Source organism: Micropterus salmoides, unplaced genomic scaffold, assembly GCF_014851395.1.
Source record: "Micropterus salmoides isolate LMB-PRFRI ecotype aquatic unplaced genomic scaffold, ASM1485139v1 Ms_hic_scaffold_1, whole genome shotgun sequence".
In the NCBI taxonomy this organism is placed as follows: Eukaryota; Metazoa; Chordata; class Actinopteri; order Centrarchiformes; family Centrarchidae; genus Micropterus; species Micropterus salmoides.
This window is the reverse complement of record NW_024040040.1, coordinates 4981647-4999772: the sequence shown is the minus strand read 5'-3', so window position 1 is coordinate 4999772 and position 18126 is coordinate 4981647. Positions and strand designations below refer to the sequence as shown.

General features: G+C 46.0%; 3 protein-coding genes across 4 annotated transcripts in view; 2 read left to right on the top strand and 1 right to left on the bottom strand.

The window, feature by feature from the left end:
• The window catches only part of LOC119910112 (nucleotide-binding oligomerization domain-containing protein 1-like), a 1078472-nt gene that overhangs the window by 651709 nt on the left and 408637 nt on the right, over window positions 1-18126 (top strand). The window lies entirely within an intron of this gene.
• The window catches only part of LOC119881802, a 727332-nt gene that overhangs the window by 581957 nt on the left and 127249 nt on the right, over window positions 1-18126 (bottom strand). The gene's annotated exons all lie outside the window — the stretch shown is intronic.
• LOC119903876 (tripartite motif-containing protein 16-like) overlaps window positions 2591-18126 on the top strand; it is a 19070-nt gene continuing 3534 nt past the window's right edge. The window contains exon 1 of one of the 2 annotated variants that reach the window (XR_005444632.1): window positions 2591-4376. Coding sequence is in view for 1 of the 2 variants with exons in the window: in XM_038720186.1 (XP_038576114.1) it covers window positions 2629-4308 (1680 nt within the window). In the remaining variant the exon portion in view is untranslated. The remainder of the gene's footprint in view (window positions 4377-18126) is intronic. The other variant, XM_038720186.1, reaches the window with a different exon arrangement.

Below are 18126 nucleotides of genomic sequence, written 5' to 3'. Positions count from 1 at the left end.
TTCTTTCTCTCCCTCTGTATGAAACTTCATTCCATTTTTGCATGTTACTAACACAACTTCTCCCCTTTCCGGTAGTTTTGTGCTTTCTCCTAGTATTTCCTTGCCTCTGTCTCCTAGTGCTGCTCTTGTTGGGAACTGTTGGGTTTCTGTAAATAACATCATAGAGTACGGTCTAGACCTGCTCTTTTATGAAAAGCGCTGTGATGTTGTTGTGATTTGCCGCTATATAAATAAAATTGAATTGAATTGATAGAAAGTACCCCCCCCCCCGCCGCAGGCGCGTGCATGCATTCAAAGGTGAAGGCGGACTTTTGACGTTTAATGCTGTAATTAATATGTAAAAATAAAAAACTTTCAATAAATGTTTTAGAAGTGGGTGAACAAATCCAAAACTGTAACCCTAACCCTGGGTCGTCAGTGTGCATGTGTAGGCGTAGCGTGTATGTGTTTAGTGGCTGAAGAAACGGAGCTCCAGCTTCACCGGTGTTGTGCAGAGTCGTCCGCACCGCGCAGGACTTCGGCGATGAACCACACAAAGAATATGTTATCATTTTAAAATACCCAGCTACCTGAAATAGACCCGCCAGGAACCGAGACGTGCACGCTAAACTCTGCACAAGACTTTTTTCTAGTAAGCTGTTCCTACAAATATCCAGGGGCGGATCGGCCATCTGATAATTCTGGCAAATGCCAGAGGGGCCCGACCATTTGTTTTTGGGGGTCAGATTGATAATGATATCAGTGTTTCCCACACATACGCTGTACTTGGGCGGCCGCTCAGGTAGCCCAAGTAGGCCTGCCTATTTGGCGATCTATTTAAGCATTTTGCAGAGAAACACTGAGAGAGATGACATGAACTAGGATGTTGCTAGAACCAGAAGGCTACAACCAGAGGCCCCTGGTCTGATCAGTGCTGTGAGGAAGGATGCTGCTGTAGGCCTGGCAGAGACCGGGAGGAGGGGGGTAGAGCTAGGAAGGAAACAGGGACACACAAATGTTCACTTTGTAATTAACTCTGCAGTAGACAAAGACAGTAAAAGCAGACAAACAGACAGAGCACACAGACTCTACAACATGCTCAGATGGAAAGCCGTTGTTCTGACTGTATGTGTAAATTTGTTATAAACGTGCTCTAATAAACTGTTGAGCTTTGTGTGCCAGTCACATTAAATGTTACAGATCTGTGACATACGCTCGTCCTACTGCTTATATTATTTCACCGCCTGCACACAAAGTAGTGAACATGTGTTTGTGAGTGGGGATGTGTGGTGACGTGGGCTGGTTTTTCTCCCAGTCCGACCCTGCAAATATCTCCGCCAACAATACTGTAAAATCAAGATCACTGAAACCAGTTTAACACATTGATCGCCTCAACGTTAACTTACATCTACTGGACTCCAAATGTACATTAGACTGAATGCAGCGTTGGACACAATATTTTGTCCTTGTAATCCACGTTTCCACTGCATGGATAGCCTTTGGATGTTGCTGGAAATCGTTCCAGTCGCCCTCCTTAAAGGGCAAATTATTATCCTGACAGTCTAATAATGCATTTAAACAAAACTTTTCATACACAGAAAGCGATAACAGCAGCCTGCTGCTCCTACCAGGCTGGACATGCAGTCTGCCAAATATGTATCCCCTCCATAACGCACAGATGATGGCCTACCATCAAGAATTTAATGTTGTGTATTCTTCACATCAGGACTAATAACAGGGTGAATATGGAGGCGTTTGTTGTTTCCCAGCTAAAGTTATAGTGGGATACAAAATAGAAACTGGGATCAATTTCTCGTACACTAGAGCTTCTACTGTTCATTAAGCTCTACCAAGAAGTGTTGCATCAAAGAATGGAACTTTTTCTAAAGTTAACAGGAAGGTTTTTTGTGCTATAACTAAGTTACTGAAAAGATCCTGAAACTAAGAACTGTGAGTTACTGAAACATACTGAAACATCACATTATACACTAAAGACATTTAGAAAACTTGAACTTTGCCTTTGTCTCTTTGGTCTCGGACTGAATGGGCCCCTCTGACAAAACAACTGGCCCCAGCCCGGCCCCCTCAATAAAACTGGCCCAGAACTGATTTTAAACTCACCGGTTTACAAAGAAAAAACAAATGTGATCAAATGGCAGCTTGTGATGCACCTGTGTTTTTAGAGTCCTCATCACCTTTTACACACATGGCATCATTTCAAATCAAAAAGCTGAACTGATCGACTTTATTAGTGTTTGTTTGGCTTCTGGTTCTCACTGACTGCGGCTTTGACTTCAGTTTGTCCTCCTTTATTTACACTTCTAAGAAGTGAGAACATGATTATACAGCAGTTTAAGGATTTTAGGACACTTTAGTTTGATTACTGTCAGTCAGCTGGTTTTAACCAGTCAAAGAAACATTGAACAGAATTTGAGTTGGAGAAATACAGAGCCAAGAAGTATTTTACAACTAAAAACTTTAATGTCTTCAGACAGGAGCAGGTTTTAACTGAGGCTTCGCTGTAAATGAGGAAACAAAGTTAAATTCCACAGAGCTGCTCCCCTTCCTGTAGTGAGTCACAGCTTGATAACCCTTCCTCTTCCTCCTGAGGAAGTGAAACTCAGACAGTCGTTGCCACTGAGAGGTGAAATGGCGCAGAAAGGAGTTCAGCTGGACCGAGAAAAATTCTGCTGTTCAATCTGTCTGGATCTGCTGAAGGATCCGGTGGCTATTCCCTGTGGACACAGCTACTGCATGAACTGTATTAAAAGCTTCTGGGATGTAGAAGATCAGAAGAAAATCCACAGCTGCCCTCGGTGTAGGCAGACCTTCACAACGAGGCCTGTCCTGCTGAAAAACACCATGTTAGCAGATTTAGTGGAGGAACTGAAGAAGACTGGACTCCAAGCTGTTCCTGCCGATCACTGCTATGCTGGACCTGAAGATGTGGCCTGTGATGTCTGCACTGGGAGAAAACTGAAAGCCCTCAAGTCCTGTCTGTTCTGTCTGGCCTCTTACTGTGAGAAACACCTCCAGCCTCATTATGATGTGGCTCCGTTAAAGAAACACAAGCTGGTGGAGCCCTCCAAGAAGCTCCAGGAGAACATCTGCTCTCGTCACGATGAGGTGATGAAGATGTTCTGCCGTACTGATCAGCAGTGTATCTGTTATCTCTGCCCTGTGGATGAACATAAAGGCCACGACACAGTCTCAGCTGCAGCAGAAAGGACCGAGAGGCAGAGAGAGCTCGAGGTGAGTCGACAAAACATCCAGCAGAGAATCCAGGACAGACAGAAAGATGTGAAGGTGCTTCAGCAGGAGGTGGAGGCTATCAATGGCTCTGCTGATAAAGCAGTGGAGGACAGTGAGAAGATCTTCACCGAGCTGATCCGTCTGATGGAGAAAAGAAGGTCTGATGTGAAGCGGCAGCTCAGATCCCAGCAGGACACTGAAGTGAGTCGAGTCAAAGAGCTTCAGGATAAGCTGGAGCAGGAGATCACTGAGCTGAAGAGGAAAGACGCTGAGCTGAAGCAGCTCTCACACACAGAGGATCACACCCAGTTTCTACACAACTACCCCTCAGTGTCAGCACTCAGTGAATCTACAGACTTATCCAGCATCAAGATCCGTCCTCTGCGCTACTTTGAGGATGTGACAGCGGCTGTGTCAGAAGTCAGAGATAAACTACAGGACGTTCTGACAGAGACATGGACAAACATCTTAGAGACAGTGACTGAAGTGGATGTTTTACTGTCAGAACCAGACTCAGAGCCCAAGACCAGAACTGACTTCTTAAAATATTCACGTGAAATCACTCTGGATCCAAAAACAGCAAACACACTGCTGTTATTATCTGAGGGGAACAGAAAAGCAACAGTAACGAAAGATGAACAGTCTTATTCTCATCACCCAGACAGATTCACTGAATGCTGGCAGGTCCTGAGTAGAGAGAGTCTGACTGGACGTTGTTACTGGGAGGTGGAGTGGAGAGGGGGAGGAGTTTATGTAGCAGTCGCCTACAAGAACATCAGCAGAGCAGGGAGCTGGGATGAATGTGGATTTGGACGAAATGACAAATCCTGGACGTTACATTGTCGGAACAACAGTTATAACCTTTTGTACAACAATGTCCAAACTCCTGTCTCAGGTCCTTGGTCCTCCAGATTAGGAGTGTACCTGGATCACAGAGCAGGTATTCTGTCCTTGTACAGCATCTCTGAAACCATGACTCTCCTCCACAGAGTCCAGACCACATTCACTCAGCCTCTCTGTGCTGGAATTCGGCTTTCTGATTATGGATCCTCTGCTGAGTTCTGTAAAGTCAAATAGTCAGAAGTCATTTCAGGGACAGTGGGTTAAATTCTGTCTTTTAATCCTTCAACTTATTTTGTCTTCATGTTTGTTGCTGAGAGCTGATTGTTGTGGCCTTGACCTGTCAATCAAACATTGTGGGCGGTACTTTGAGGTCTTGTCATTAGTTGCTGTAAATGTTTGAGTTTCTTTAGGCGGCGCTCCTTCCTGTGTCTGTTTAGCCATGGAGGCTATCACTGCTCAGGATGACTTTTGTTTACCTGAACTGACTTTTCTCTGCATGAAAATGGAAACTTGTCTGAGCTCTAAATGTTTGTTGAATATTTGGATTGATGTATTTGTATGTTGTTGTTTCTCTTCCACTGCATGGGTCTGAAGAGAGAAAGCAGCAGACCTTCCTTTATCTCAGAGATTTTGTTCTCACTTTGGAAAGAAATCTAGAATTACATTCACATTTATTTGTTTGGCAGACCAAATGTTGTTGTTGTCATCCAAAGAGACGTACAAATGAGGGACTGTGAGGTATTTTAAAGTGTAATTCTCCTGATCAGAATCAAAAGGAGCTCATTCTTTTCTTTGACAGCTGAGATTCTGCTCAAACACACTGATTGTGTGGATGAAGTGAATCTGTGCATGAAATCATTGAACAAGAGTCATTTAACAGACTTTACTGATGGGATGTGTGAACAAACTGAAGGTTTACATGATGAATAAACAAACATGAACCAAGTCTTTTCTTCTCGTCTTCATTCCAGGGTTTCATACAGAGCTGATGGAGAACATGTGAAACTAATCTGAGAGTAGAACTGAGGCAGTTTTCCTCCTGAAACACCACAAAGTACAGAGTTCATGTTTAGAGCAGAAGAGCGTTTGTCAGTCAGTCTCTGTCCTTTCAGCTTTCCTCACTAAAACAGCTTTGTCACAGAGAAATGAGCAGAGTTTTCTGTCACTTGGTGCTTTTTACAAACAATTTTGTTTGTTTGTCTGAAATGCATCTAAAACAGGCACCATGAGGGTTCCTGTCAGCTGGGACTGATTTATTGCTCCATCACAGCTAAAGTTACTCCACCTTTTCCAGCACTTCAGTTTAAAGTGTGAGCAGGTGTGAGCTGGAAGAAGTGCTTTTCTGAGTGGAAGTGAAGCTGCTGCTAACTGAGGGAGAGACTGAGACTCTTGTGAGGAGAAAAAGCAGCAGGCAGGTGTCTCTGTGCTGATCTGACACTTTAATGTCCCAGTGGTCCCTGAACGCAGCAGTCTGATATCTGGCTGTTGATTTAGTCCCAAAGCAGAATGTGGTAATAAAATGTTGTTTTATAAATCAGCTGTGATGATGAAAACATGCTAAACTTCCACTGCTGCTACCATTACTACACCTACTGCATTACTGCAGACACTTATTATTACAGTAAGAATGATCAATATGATGGATCTAATAATATATACAAGTCTAAGTGTTGACAGCAACATCGCACAAATAAATGTTATGAAGCTCAGTGTGAAATATGCAGTTTTGATGAGTTAAAGGACATGATGACAGCCTGACACTGTAGTTTCCCAGCATGCTCTCTGTTGTGTCAGGTGTTTGACTGGTCTCTTGTCTGTGTGTCGGTCTGCAGTACTGGAGGATCCACGTGGACCAGATGCATCCACAGAGAGACGGGATCAAGTCCTCGCTCAAATGGGCCAAGGTGCGTTCACTGACCTGGTTCAGCAATAACAGCAGTGATGGCTGTTTAACAGATGTCTGTGTGTGTGTGTCTGGCTCCACCTGCTGTTTAATTACAGAGGACAAGAACTTTTTAATATTTCCCTTCACTACAACGAGCCTCTGTGGTGAGATACTGCAGTACTACTTCTTGTGAAATACTACCAGTACGCTGCACCAAGTATTAATATTTTCACTGCATATGTGCTCTAAATGAACTCCCTGCATTAAGCCTGTCACCATTTCAGCGTCGTTCCTGTGAGAAACGATATTTTATTGAGCTGCTTTGTTTTGGATGAAATGACAAACAGAGTTGAAGTTGAGCTTGAATGGAAGGTAACTGACAGTGAAGAAGAAACACAGAGCGAGTTATCCAGAAAGCAGGAACATTCAAACTATAGAGGCGTTGTTGTCTTTAAAGTCCGAAGTCTGTGTCTTAAATGAAGGACTCTGATGGAACAGACGATGCAAACTGTGAGAAGTGACGACAATAAACAACACAGGTGAGACAGTGAATGGGCACAGTCCACTCGTTTATCTTCTCCCTGATCTTTTGGGGGAAACGGCTGATGATACAACAGCACACCTGTCAGCCTGCACCTGATACCATGAAGCTACCATCATTAGATTGTTCTGTTCAGCTTCATTGGCTCAGTTTGAGCAGATCTGACTAGATGTGATTATTTCCAGCTCAGCTTCGCTCAGCTCCTCCGCAGAGAGAAAAACAGGGAATTAATCCTTGACGCTCCGCAGCTCTTCCTCCAGAACATCCTCTCATCTGAGCCTGCGTGAGCCAGCAGTGCACTGACCTCTTTCCTCTTCTTGCAGAGACTTCAGAGCAACTTGTTGAATCTGAAGATCCAGCCCACCATCTTTTCAGGTGATTCCAGGACGAGGCAGACTTGATCAGCTGAATCACTTTCTTCTTTGGCACAAACAGCATTAGCTGATATCTGTTGTGACCTCAGGATCATCTTGTTCTGCCGGTTCTCTCAAACCATCTGGATCTGTAGGCCGTTGCTCCAGAGTCTGGATGAATCGGGGCATCTCTCTGGAACCTCCTTTAGTCTAGAAAGATGGAAATCTCCACAACTTGACAGCCTTTTTTATGCTTGACCTTGACTGGAAGGAAGGAGAGTTTGTAATCAGGCTCACCAGCTTCAGCACTGTTTTAGCAGCAACCAGAGCCCTGCCCACTGCTGTCGGTATCAGTACCTGCTGCTCCGTCTCTGCTCCCTTTTCCTTCAGGTGAACATGAAGCATGCTGGGACGTCTGGATCCACATACTTTACATGACAGTCACCTCCTGCAGTCTTTACTCATGTGCCCTCTGCCCAAGCAGCCACAACAGATTTCAGGCTCTTTCAGGAAGGCAGTCTCATCATCACATCTCTCTTTTCCAACAAAGAGCACAACGTCAGGAAAAGTAGCTCTATGATGACGCATCTCCTGAATATCACAAGCCACTGTTCCCCTTCGACAGAACTCGAACTGCGTCGGTGACGACACTATGGGAACGCCTCTGGGCGTGGCAGGGCTGAACTATGAATGAAACTACTCCAATCCTATTGGTGTTACTAGAACGGTAGTGTGTGACTGCGTAACCGGAGTGGGTATAGAAGCACGCCGGCACATAGGACACATTAGCTTCTTTCTATTCAGCAGGCACTCTGGCTATGTTTGGAAGCTCCATTATCCTACCTGACGTCGAGACGAAGCAGCAGATCATGTCGAAGCGATTCTGACAGCGATTCCGACAGTGTGTCTTTCCATGTGAGCGTTTCATCACGAAGGGTGATACCCATGGGATGTGCGTCTCATGCCTGGGGATGTCGCATGCTCAGGCGGCTCTCGAGGGGGCTGCCTTTGACCATTGCGAGGCCCTGCCCCTGAGGGTGCTGAGGTCTCGAGCGGCTCTTTTCCTAGAGGATGGTCGGATGCGCTCCCCTCGTGGCACAGGCCCCCGCGATCCTCGTCCGCGGAATCCTCCTCCCCTCGTCCTTTTCTCGGTTTCTCCCACTCGAGGGGTGAGTCCAGAGAGACTGACACGATCTGGCTCTGAGGAGCTAGATTTGCTTAGCATGGAGGAAACGGAATGTCATCAGCCCTTGCCAGGATACGAGGAGTTGTTGGAAGTGGTGATGCGGGCCCTGGCCAACCTGCACATTGATTGGCCACAGGCGGTGCAGCAGCCATCGGTAGGCAGCAAACTAGATGAGCGGTTTCTGCAACACCGAGCACCACCCCCACGTCGGCCCCTACCATTTTTTAATAAACCCTTCTCTGCGCGGCTGTCTACGTTCCCCCGGCTGGACTACGGGGAAGGAGAGCGTTTTTCTCCTGGATGCGCCACTCTCGCCTTCTGGCCTGTTTGGCGAAGCAGTGGATGCTGTCGTCAACAGGTTCCAGCACGCCAAAACTAGGGGAGAGGCGTTTGAGCGATATCTCCCCCTCAGGAAAGGCGAACGCAGCCTTCATCCAGCACCTACCGCCACAGCCAGAAGCAGAGCGTCGCTTCGCGGGATCCCCCTCAACCAACGTGGGACGCAAGACGGCGCTCTTTCCACAGCTCCCCCTTCCCGGGGGGCTGTGGGAAGACAGATCTGAGGACCGTCATTCAGTCTCGGCGGGGGAAGAGGTCCTGAGACCTCGAGTAGGGGGACCCTTTTTTCCCTGCCAGTCAAAGGAGCCGGCTTTTACAGCCGATACTTCCTGGTTCCCAAGAAGGACGGAGGATTGCGTCCGATTTTTGGATCTCCGGTCCCTGAACCAATCTCTGAGGAGATTCAGGTTCAGGATTCAGATTCAGATTCAGATTTAGTTCACCATCCCAGCCATCATCAGTCACATCCAATCCGAGGATTGGTTTGTCACGATAGATCTGCAAGACGCTTATTTACACATCTCCATCCGTGCCTCTCACAGGAAGTTCCTGAGGTTTGCCTTCGGGGGCACGGCTTACCAGTATCGGGTTCTTCCGTTCGGCCTAGCACTATCTCCCCGCACGTTCACCAAATGCATGAATGCAGCTCTGGCTCCGTTGAGGCTCCAGGGCATCCGCATACTGAACTACATTGACGACTGGCTCGTCCTGGCCCAGTCACGAGAGTTAGCGGTTCGGCATTGAGATGTCGTCCTCGGCCCTTGGGGAGGCTTCCACTGGTCGTGCGCTTCCTCCGTGGAGCCCGGAGGATGAGACCCGTGACTTGTTCCAGGGTTCCCACCTGGGACCTGGCAGTGGTTCTCGAAGCGCTGGCTGAGGCCCCCTTCGAACCCCTGGAGTCGGCTGAGGCCAAGCACCTGACCCTTAAGATGACCTTTCTCCTCACTATCATCTCTCTGAGTGGGGGATCTCCAGGCACTTTCGGTGTCCCCAATGCCTGGAGTTTACCCCCGGGGAGGGTCAGGGCCATCCTGCACCCTTGTCCAGGTTATGTCCCTAAGGTTCCGGCCAGACTGGCAGGGTCCACGGTGCTGCAGGCGTCTCATTCCCCACCTCATGTGACGGTGAAGGACGGGAGACTTCGTCTGCTCTGCCCTGTCAGAGAGTATTTCCACTCTGAGGTCTTCCCGGCGGAGGAAAGCAGTCCAGTTGCTGGTGTGTTTCGGGTCCCACAAGGCTGGGCTCCCCGCTTCTAAACACACCATCAGCAACTGGATCGTTCAGATTATTTCCCTGGCCTATCAGGTGTGCGGTTTGCCTTCACCTATGGCCGTAAGGGCGCACTCTACTCGAGGCATGGCGGCTTCTAGGGCCCTCCTCGCAGGGGCGTCACTCCAGGATTTGTGTGACGCGGCTGGCTAGGACACCCCTCACACTTTTATCCGGTTTTACAGGCTAGACCTACCTTCTGCACCCGGCACCCGTGCGCTCTCCTCCTAGTCATGCCGTCAGGTTCTGCACGCTGGGGGCAGGCGGGGTTTCGGCGCGGCCTAAGTGGGTATCTCGTTCCCATAGTGTCGTCACCGACGCAATTCGAGTTCCCTCGAAGGGGAACGTCTCGGGTTACGTTTGTAACCCTTGTTCCCCGAGAAGGGGAACGAGACACCGCGTCGGTCTGCCACACCTCACCCCGCCTGGAGTGCCTTGCTTCATAGAAAGGGCTATTGTTCCGGTTACGCTCCGGTTACGCCGCCACACACTACCGTTCTAGTAACACCAATAGGATTGGAGTAGTTTCATTCATAGTTCAGCCCTGCCACGCCCAGAGGCGTTCCCATAGTGTCGTCACCGACACAGTGTCTCGTTCCCCTTCTCGGGGAACAAGGGTTACATACGTAACCCAAGACATTCTCCATTTGTCTCTCAGCTTGTGTGGTGATTTCTTTATGACTGCTCAGACATGTATTTCATCCAGAGCATTACAGCATGCTCTTATAAAGAGGCCATGCGCATGAAGGGCTTTGTCCAAATAAGCTGAAACAATTCTTTGCTCATTTCCAAACAGTTGTTCCAACAGATTTTGCCTCGCCATTTTGGACGACAAATGACCACAAGCAACATGTGGAGCAGGTGCACCTCCAAACCTCCAAAGAAGTGAGGTGCTGAAACATCAGGCTCTGAGTTCTGAGCCATCCTGAGCTCGATGGCTCTCTGCTGGAGTATTTGTGATTCAACATGTGCAGCAGATTTCCTTTCCTTTGGCTTAGTGTCTGTCAGATGAGACTCAGAAACACCTTTGGCTGAGATTGGATTTCCATATTCTCCGTGGCTTTGAGGCACAGATGACTCAGCATCAGCATTACGAGCAGCACGAGCCCTTCCCTCCATGTTGTTAAACATGATTCCACACCATTAGATTTACTGGATACTGTGAGTTGTGCACCAGAGCTTCAATTTTGAGAATTGCTGCTTTTTCCTGTTCTGTATCATTGTGAACTGCAGGAAGTGTAAATGGAAACGTCTGATGAGCGTTTGTGACAGTTGACATTTTATAATAAGTCATGATTATCTGATAAATGTGTCAAAATAAAAAGAGAATTGTTAGTTGCAGCCCTAATACTAATTACTGCCATGGCACACATGATGTAATAAGTGTTTTGTCTTAACAGATCATGGCACAACAGTGGACAGCTGGCCAAGTTTCTGTTTGGCTGCAAGAAAATGAACTAAAGGAGTAGCAGCGAGCCTTCTTAGCTGAGCCTTTGGATCAATAAATGAGATCAAACGAGACAGAAACACTCGGTGCAAAACACAGAGAGGAAAAGATCATCAGGTGTCAAACAAGGCAAGTTTAATCTACAAAGCACTGATGGTTTGACAGTTTAAAGAGTTTGTTTTCATGTATTCATCTACTAATGAAATCATAATGTTTGAGTTTCAGCATAGATCTGCATGATATTGACATGTTTGCCAACATTTGCTGTTGTCACGTTTTATTTATTAGTAAACTGACACAGTGGATGATGGAGAGGACCAATTTAATTTTATTTATATGGCGCCAAATCACAACAACAGTTATCTCACAGCGCTTTTCATAAAAGAGGAGGTCTAGACCATAATCTATGACGTTATATACAGAAACCCAACAATTCCCACCAAGAGCAGCACTAGGCGACAGAGGCAAGGAAAAACTTCCTTTAAGAGGCAGAAACCTCGAGCAGAACCATGACTCAGGGTGGGCGGCCATCTGCCTCGACTGGTTGGGGTGAGGAAGAGAGAGGGGGGGGGAGCGAGAGAGAGAGAGAGAAAAAGAGAGAGAGGAACATAGAGAAAAGAGAGGGATGGAGAGGGGAGGGAGGCAGCCTACACAATATCCACACACAGAGGTACAGACAGTAAAGGTGATGTTGCTATAGACTAAATGAATTTCGTAGGTGAAAAAAGGCTGTCCTTGAAATTTGCTTAATGTGAGACTTAAACGACATGTCCTGATCAAAGATAACTCCAAGATTCCTCACAGTGGTGCTGGAGGCCAGGGCGATGCCATCAAAGGGAACTATATCTTTAGATAATGCGTCACGGAGGTGCTTCAGCCCCAGGACAATAACAGTTTTATCTGAGGTTAACATTAGAAAATTACAGGTCATCCAGGTTTTAACATCCTGAAGGCACATTTGAAGTTTAGCTAACTGATGAGTGTCATCTGGCTTGATCGATAGATATAACTGAGTATCATCTGCATAACAATGAAAGTTTATGGAATGTTTCCTGATAATATTGCCTAAAGGAAGCATATTTAAAGTGAAGAGGATTGGTCCGAGGACAGATCCTTGTAGAACTCCATGACTAACTTAGGCATGCATGGAGGACTCATCGTACAAACATGTACAAACTGAAATCGATCTGATAAATAGGACTTAAACCAGCTAGAGCGGTTCATTTAATGCCAATGAAATGTTCCAGTCTCTGCAATAGGATCTGATGGTCAATGGTATCAAATGCAGCACTAAGATCTAATAAAACCAGTACAGAGACAGGTCCTTTGTCTGATGCAATGAGGAGGTCATTAGTAATTTTCACCAGTGCTGTACCTTAGAGAGAAATGGAAGGTTAGATATAGGTCAATAGTTGGCTAAAACATCCGGATCAAGTTTGGGCTTTTTCAGAAGAGGTTTAATTACAGCTACTTTAAAGTACTGTGGTACATAGCCTGTTGATAAAGATAGATTGATCATATCTAGTATAGAAGTGCTAACTAAGGGTAAAACTTCTTTAAGCAACCTAGTCGGGATGGGGTCTAAGAGGCAGGTTGATGGTTTAGATGAAGAAATTATTGAAGTTAGTTGGTAAGGATTGAGGGAAGAAAAGCAGTCTAAACATATATCTGGTTCTACAGCTGTTTCTAAGGTTCCTGAGTTTAGAGATAATTCGGTGCCAGTTGATGGCAGGTCTTGGTGGATTTTGTTTCTAATAGTTATAATTTTATCATTAAAGATGCTCATGAAGTCGTAACTACTGAGAGCTATGGGAATAGTTGGCTCAATAGAGCTCTGACTCTCTGTCAGCCTGGCTACAGTGCTGAAAAGAAACCTGGGGTTGTTCCTATTTTCCTCTATTAATGACGAGTAGTACACTGCTCTGGCATTACGTTTTAAGACTATCTTGCCAAATTAAACGAGAATTTTCCAGTTTGGTGGAACGCCAATTCCTCTCAAGTTTCCGCGATATTTGCTTTAATTTGTGAGTTTCAGTGTTATACCATGGAGCTAACCGTCTTAGTTTTATCAGTTTCTTTTTTAGAGGGGCTACAGAGTCATTTGCAGCGAGCCTGCAGCACTATCAACAAGATGATCGATTTGGGAGGGACTGAAATTAGCATAGGAGTCCTCTGTTACTTTGTGACTTGATAATGAATTTAGAGCTGATGGAATCACATCCTTAAATTTAGCTACAGCACTATCAGACAGACATCTTGTATAGAAATTTTTGCCCAATGGCGTGTAGTTCAGCAATACAAACTCAAAAGTTATCAAACAGGCCACAGTGATAGGTAAATTCCTCTGAAACAATGTTTGATTTAATCATATCACTTTATCTACAGGCATCAATGAGTTTATCACACTGGTAAAAAAGATGTTGATACAATATGATGGCGTATGTAGGAGCGAAAAGGTGACAGTCTGTCTGAATCTAGCTTCTAAACAGTAACATGGATGACAAAGTGATCGACTACGTGGTCAGTTATAACATCACCAGACTATCGCAAAATAAATGTTTGCTTTATGAGTGAAACTAAATGCTCGTCTTGTGTAGACATTCCTAATTGAGTGCAATGAATAATTCGAAGTTCGGTAACACATAACGTAAGCCTATAAAAAACGTTTATAAGTGCTAGCTTGCTCTACGCAAACCTCGTTAATGAAACAATACTAAAACGATAGATTAAACAATCCACATGGTATATTTTTCCATTCACTTTGTTGAAGTCGAAGGTCCGCCTTCACCGCTGAATGCACGCGCGCTCCCGTGGCAGGGGAAACACATTCTGTCGGGGATAACTACCTTGGCACGACACCGGCGAGTGCACTTCTGCCGCTCTAGGCGAAAAACAATTGTGCCGCCCCTCTATTTGCAAGGTATACCAACAACAATATTACAATATTACATTACATACATGTAATGCAAAACCAGCAACAACTAAGACCAATAGCCTATGCCATACATATAGGCTAACGCAAAACCAGCAACAACACACAAAGACCAATATGCCATAGGCCATATAACGCAAATAGTGCGCAAGGCGAGTGTGCCCAAAATGTCAACAATATTAACATATATGCAGGAGGCTATGCCTGCTGGCATTTTAATTTCAGCAGTCATGACAGCACTTTTACAAATAATCACATTTCAGCTCCTCAAACTACCATTGCAAATCTCTCTTTCTTATGTGCGTAAAACACACACAAATGAAATGTCTGTAAGCACATTATATCATCAGCAGGTTCAGCATCTTAAACAACGACTAAAGAACAAATAAAGCTTAACTTACCTTTCAGAAGCGCGCACGGCGGGCCTTCATCGCAGCGAAGGTCTTAACTGCCTCCTCTATTTCCATTCTCTGTGCCAGTTCATGTTCTATTGAGGTTGTTGCCAGTCCATTAAGTCTGTCTTGTTTCATTGTACTGCGAAGGTAGTTTTTGATTAGTTTCAACTTTGAGAAACTGCGTTCTCCTGAAGCCACTGTAACAGGAAGGGTGAGAAGCTACAAAAGCATTGGAAAAAACTGATTCCATCCCATTATCACATGTGAACTTGAGTGCGTCTAGGGATTTAGTTCCAGCTGGTAGACATCTACTCAAAGCAGTCAACTCATCTCTGGAGTCTCCGTGTGTCAGGGCTTTTTCCGGCGCTGTACATTCTTGGAGAACGTCAGTAGCGTTTTTCTCGTTGATGGATGCAATGTCATACAACAGCCCAAATGTGTTCCCGTGCTCCTGGAGTTGAGAAAAACGCTCTTCAACAGCATTAATAGAGCAGTCCAGTGTTCTGGAAAGAAAAACACTTTGTAATCCTGTTGTGGATCCATCACTGCCTCATCCTCTCCTTCATAGTGAATTTTTTTTTTCCTCTTTCGTGGTCGCACTGCACTTGGTGGAAGAAAGCGGGCCTCTGTTTCCAAAGCCTCTGCCAATACTCTTGCATTGGACAGGACTCTCTCAAAACTACTGTCTGCGCGATAGTCCACCAGGAATCGTTTTGTCAAGTTCAGCTGTGCCACTGCACGAGGTACATCAAGACTCGTCGTCTGTAGTATTTTGCTGGTCACATTTATCTCATAAAAAATGTCATACCACATTATGATGGAGCACATCGACCCGACTTTCCCATCTCGTGTCACTTAAAGGCTTGACTGTGAGGCCACGCTCACTTATGTGCTGTTTTAACACGTCCCAGCGAGAGGTGGAAGCAGGGAAAAAGTTATAAACCTCCTGGAAAGCTGAAAAGAAGTTGACTGCCTGCAGACAACATGACGCTGCATCATTAACTACCAAGTTAAGAGAGAGGGCGCTGCAAGGCACATAAAAAGCCCTTGGGTTTATGTCTAGCACTCTTTTTTGCACACCACTATGCTTACCTCTCATCCAACGAAGGTAAGTCAAGGGCAACTGGTCTTGGTTGAAGATACTGGAAGACGTTTGGTCCCTCATCCAAAGGGTTTACAGAAAACCCCCACACACAGACCAATACCTACTGTTTGATTCACACCACCCACTGGAGCACAAGCTAGGGGTCATGAGAACACTGCACCACAGAGCGGAAAACATACCAACAAGCGCCCAAGCCAGAGAGAAGGAACAGAACCACCTGAAGGGGGCACTTACAGCCTGTGGATACCCTAAATGGACCTTTGTGAAGACAGCCACAAGATCCAAGAAGAACAAAACTACAGGGGAGGAGGAAAAGAAGGTCAAACGCAACAACATTGTAATTCCATACGTGTCTGGAGTATCAGAGAAACTCAGGAGGATTTTCAACAAACATAACATCCCTGTTTTTTAAACCCAAGAACACACTAAGACAGATGCTGGTCCACCCCAAAGACCGCACACCCAAACACAAGAAAAGCAAGGAAGCATCTACACCAGGGTCGAGAAGCCGTCATTGAACAGGGGAGGGGGTCTACGCCACCGCTTACCCACCTATTACAATGCTGTCCTTCATCACTTCCCAGGAAACTCAACAAACGTAACCTATTGGCCTCAGGTGAAGATACCAACGATGGTCGTTCAGTCTTGGCCTCCAGTAGTCCTAACGACTGTAACGACTGTTGTTACAGCAACCAGGAACACTAACGAATCAGCAGTATCGACGATCCTGTCAAACGACCCCACTGAGGTTAAATAACTGAGTTTCCCTGCCAGTCAGTCAGAACTGAAGACATCCTTTGGATGAGGGACGAAATGTCTTCCAGTATCTTCAACCAAGTCCAGTTGCCCTTGACTTTAACCTTCGTTGGATAACTATGACCTGGATGACTGAGAATCTTCATAGACATCTTACCTCTCATGTTTGATACAATCACGGTCATCTGTTCTTTCCTGCTTACATCGGGGTTACAATCTGAAATGATAGAGAAGTATTTAGCTGACCTCAGCATCGTGAGAATTTCCTGCTGAATCTGGGATGCCAGCATTGCAATGACTTCATTTTGAATATCTTTGCCTAAATGGTAAACGTGTGTTTCTTTAGAAGTCACTCTCCTCATGTGTTCAGCCATAACGCTGTCAAAAAGACCAATCATCTCCACTAGTTTCAGGAAAGTGCCATTGTTATGCTCAAATAATCTATCTGTGCTACCACGGAATGGCAGGTTTTGCATAGCCATTACTCTGATGAGACTAATCAACCGCTGCAACACATTTTGCCAGTGTATTGTTTCGGCAGCAAGTTTCCGCTGATTTTGTGCATCTATGGTGTTTTGCGGGACCGATCTTATGTCCAACTCTTTCCATTTATGAAAACTTTGTTGTGGTGGCTGCCCGGCTGACGGTGAGTGTCCTGGTTTTTTCTCTTTTGTCTGCGATTCTGTTTTTTCCCTGGTTTTCTCTGTACTCTGCCTGCCTCCCTGTGTCTCCTCCCCCATGTGTGCTCCCTCTCTCTCTCTCTCCCTCTGCTCCTGAGCCCAGCCAATGACCCGCACCTGCACCTCGTCAGCCACCTCCTCTGCCTGCCACACCTGCCAGCAATCAGCCCCATCTCCCACAGTAGGCTACTTCTACCCTGGTTCTCCACTCCATTGCTGCTTGATCGTCGTCGCTTCTTACCCGGTGCCACTTCACCATTCGAGCTCACAAGTATTGAGCATCTTTTCGATTTCCCTGTGCTTTGTCTCTACTGTGTCTGACCCTGTTTTTCTGTCGGTCTCTCCCCAGGTTCACTTACCCTCATCCTGAGCCAAGTCAGCTGGGCTCGTTCACCTGCTCTCTCCCTCGGACTTCCCCCACGGCGTCCTCCCAGTTCTCCCGTGCCTACTCTCTTCCTCGGCCCCTAGTGTTCCTTGGCTCTCCGGTCTCAGTCTCCTTGGTTCCCCGTGCCTGATTTCCCTGGAATCCACCTCTCCCTCAACTCCAGTCCCTCAACCCCATTTTTCCCCAAATAAAACCTGTTAATCCCCAGAGTTGCGTTTGGATCCACTCTGTCCCCATACTTCACAACAAACTTTCAATATGTTCAGTTGATTTTTCATGGTTGCTAAGGATGCTTGACAAATTCTTCCAGTCTTTAACACCATCTCTTCCAAGAGCTGATTTTTCTCTCGCTTCCACAAAAGTTTACAGCAGAAGTAAAACGTAACATCTTTACTCACTGAATAAACTAGCCAGGGCCTTTCCAGCCTTTCTCCACTTTCTGTGTGCACTGTCTCTGGGAAAATCAATTCCTTTGACTTGATATGGTCCTCTCTCAATTAAAATGTCTCTACGTCCTTGGGTTACTGTTGTTGGCCAATTACTGGGATCATTAAAAGTATCCTCACTGTGTACATTTATTTGTTCAGCTGTCTGAGGTCCGATGATACTGCTGACATTTGCTGTTTCTTGTGGAACAATGTCACTGGCTGAGTAAGCAATCTCCTGACCTGGTGATGGTGGACTTGACCGTAGATCTGAAGGCAGGCTAATGTTAGCATCTGCTCTCGGGATGCTGCTAGCACCTGCTGTTTCTTCTTCTGTAGAAATTCTGGTAACGT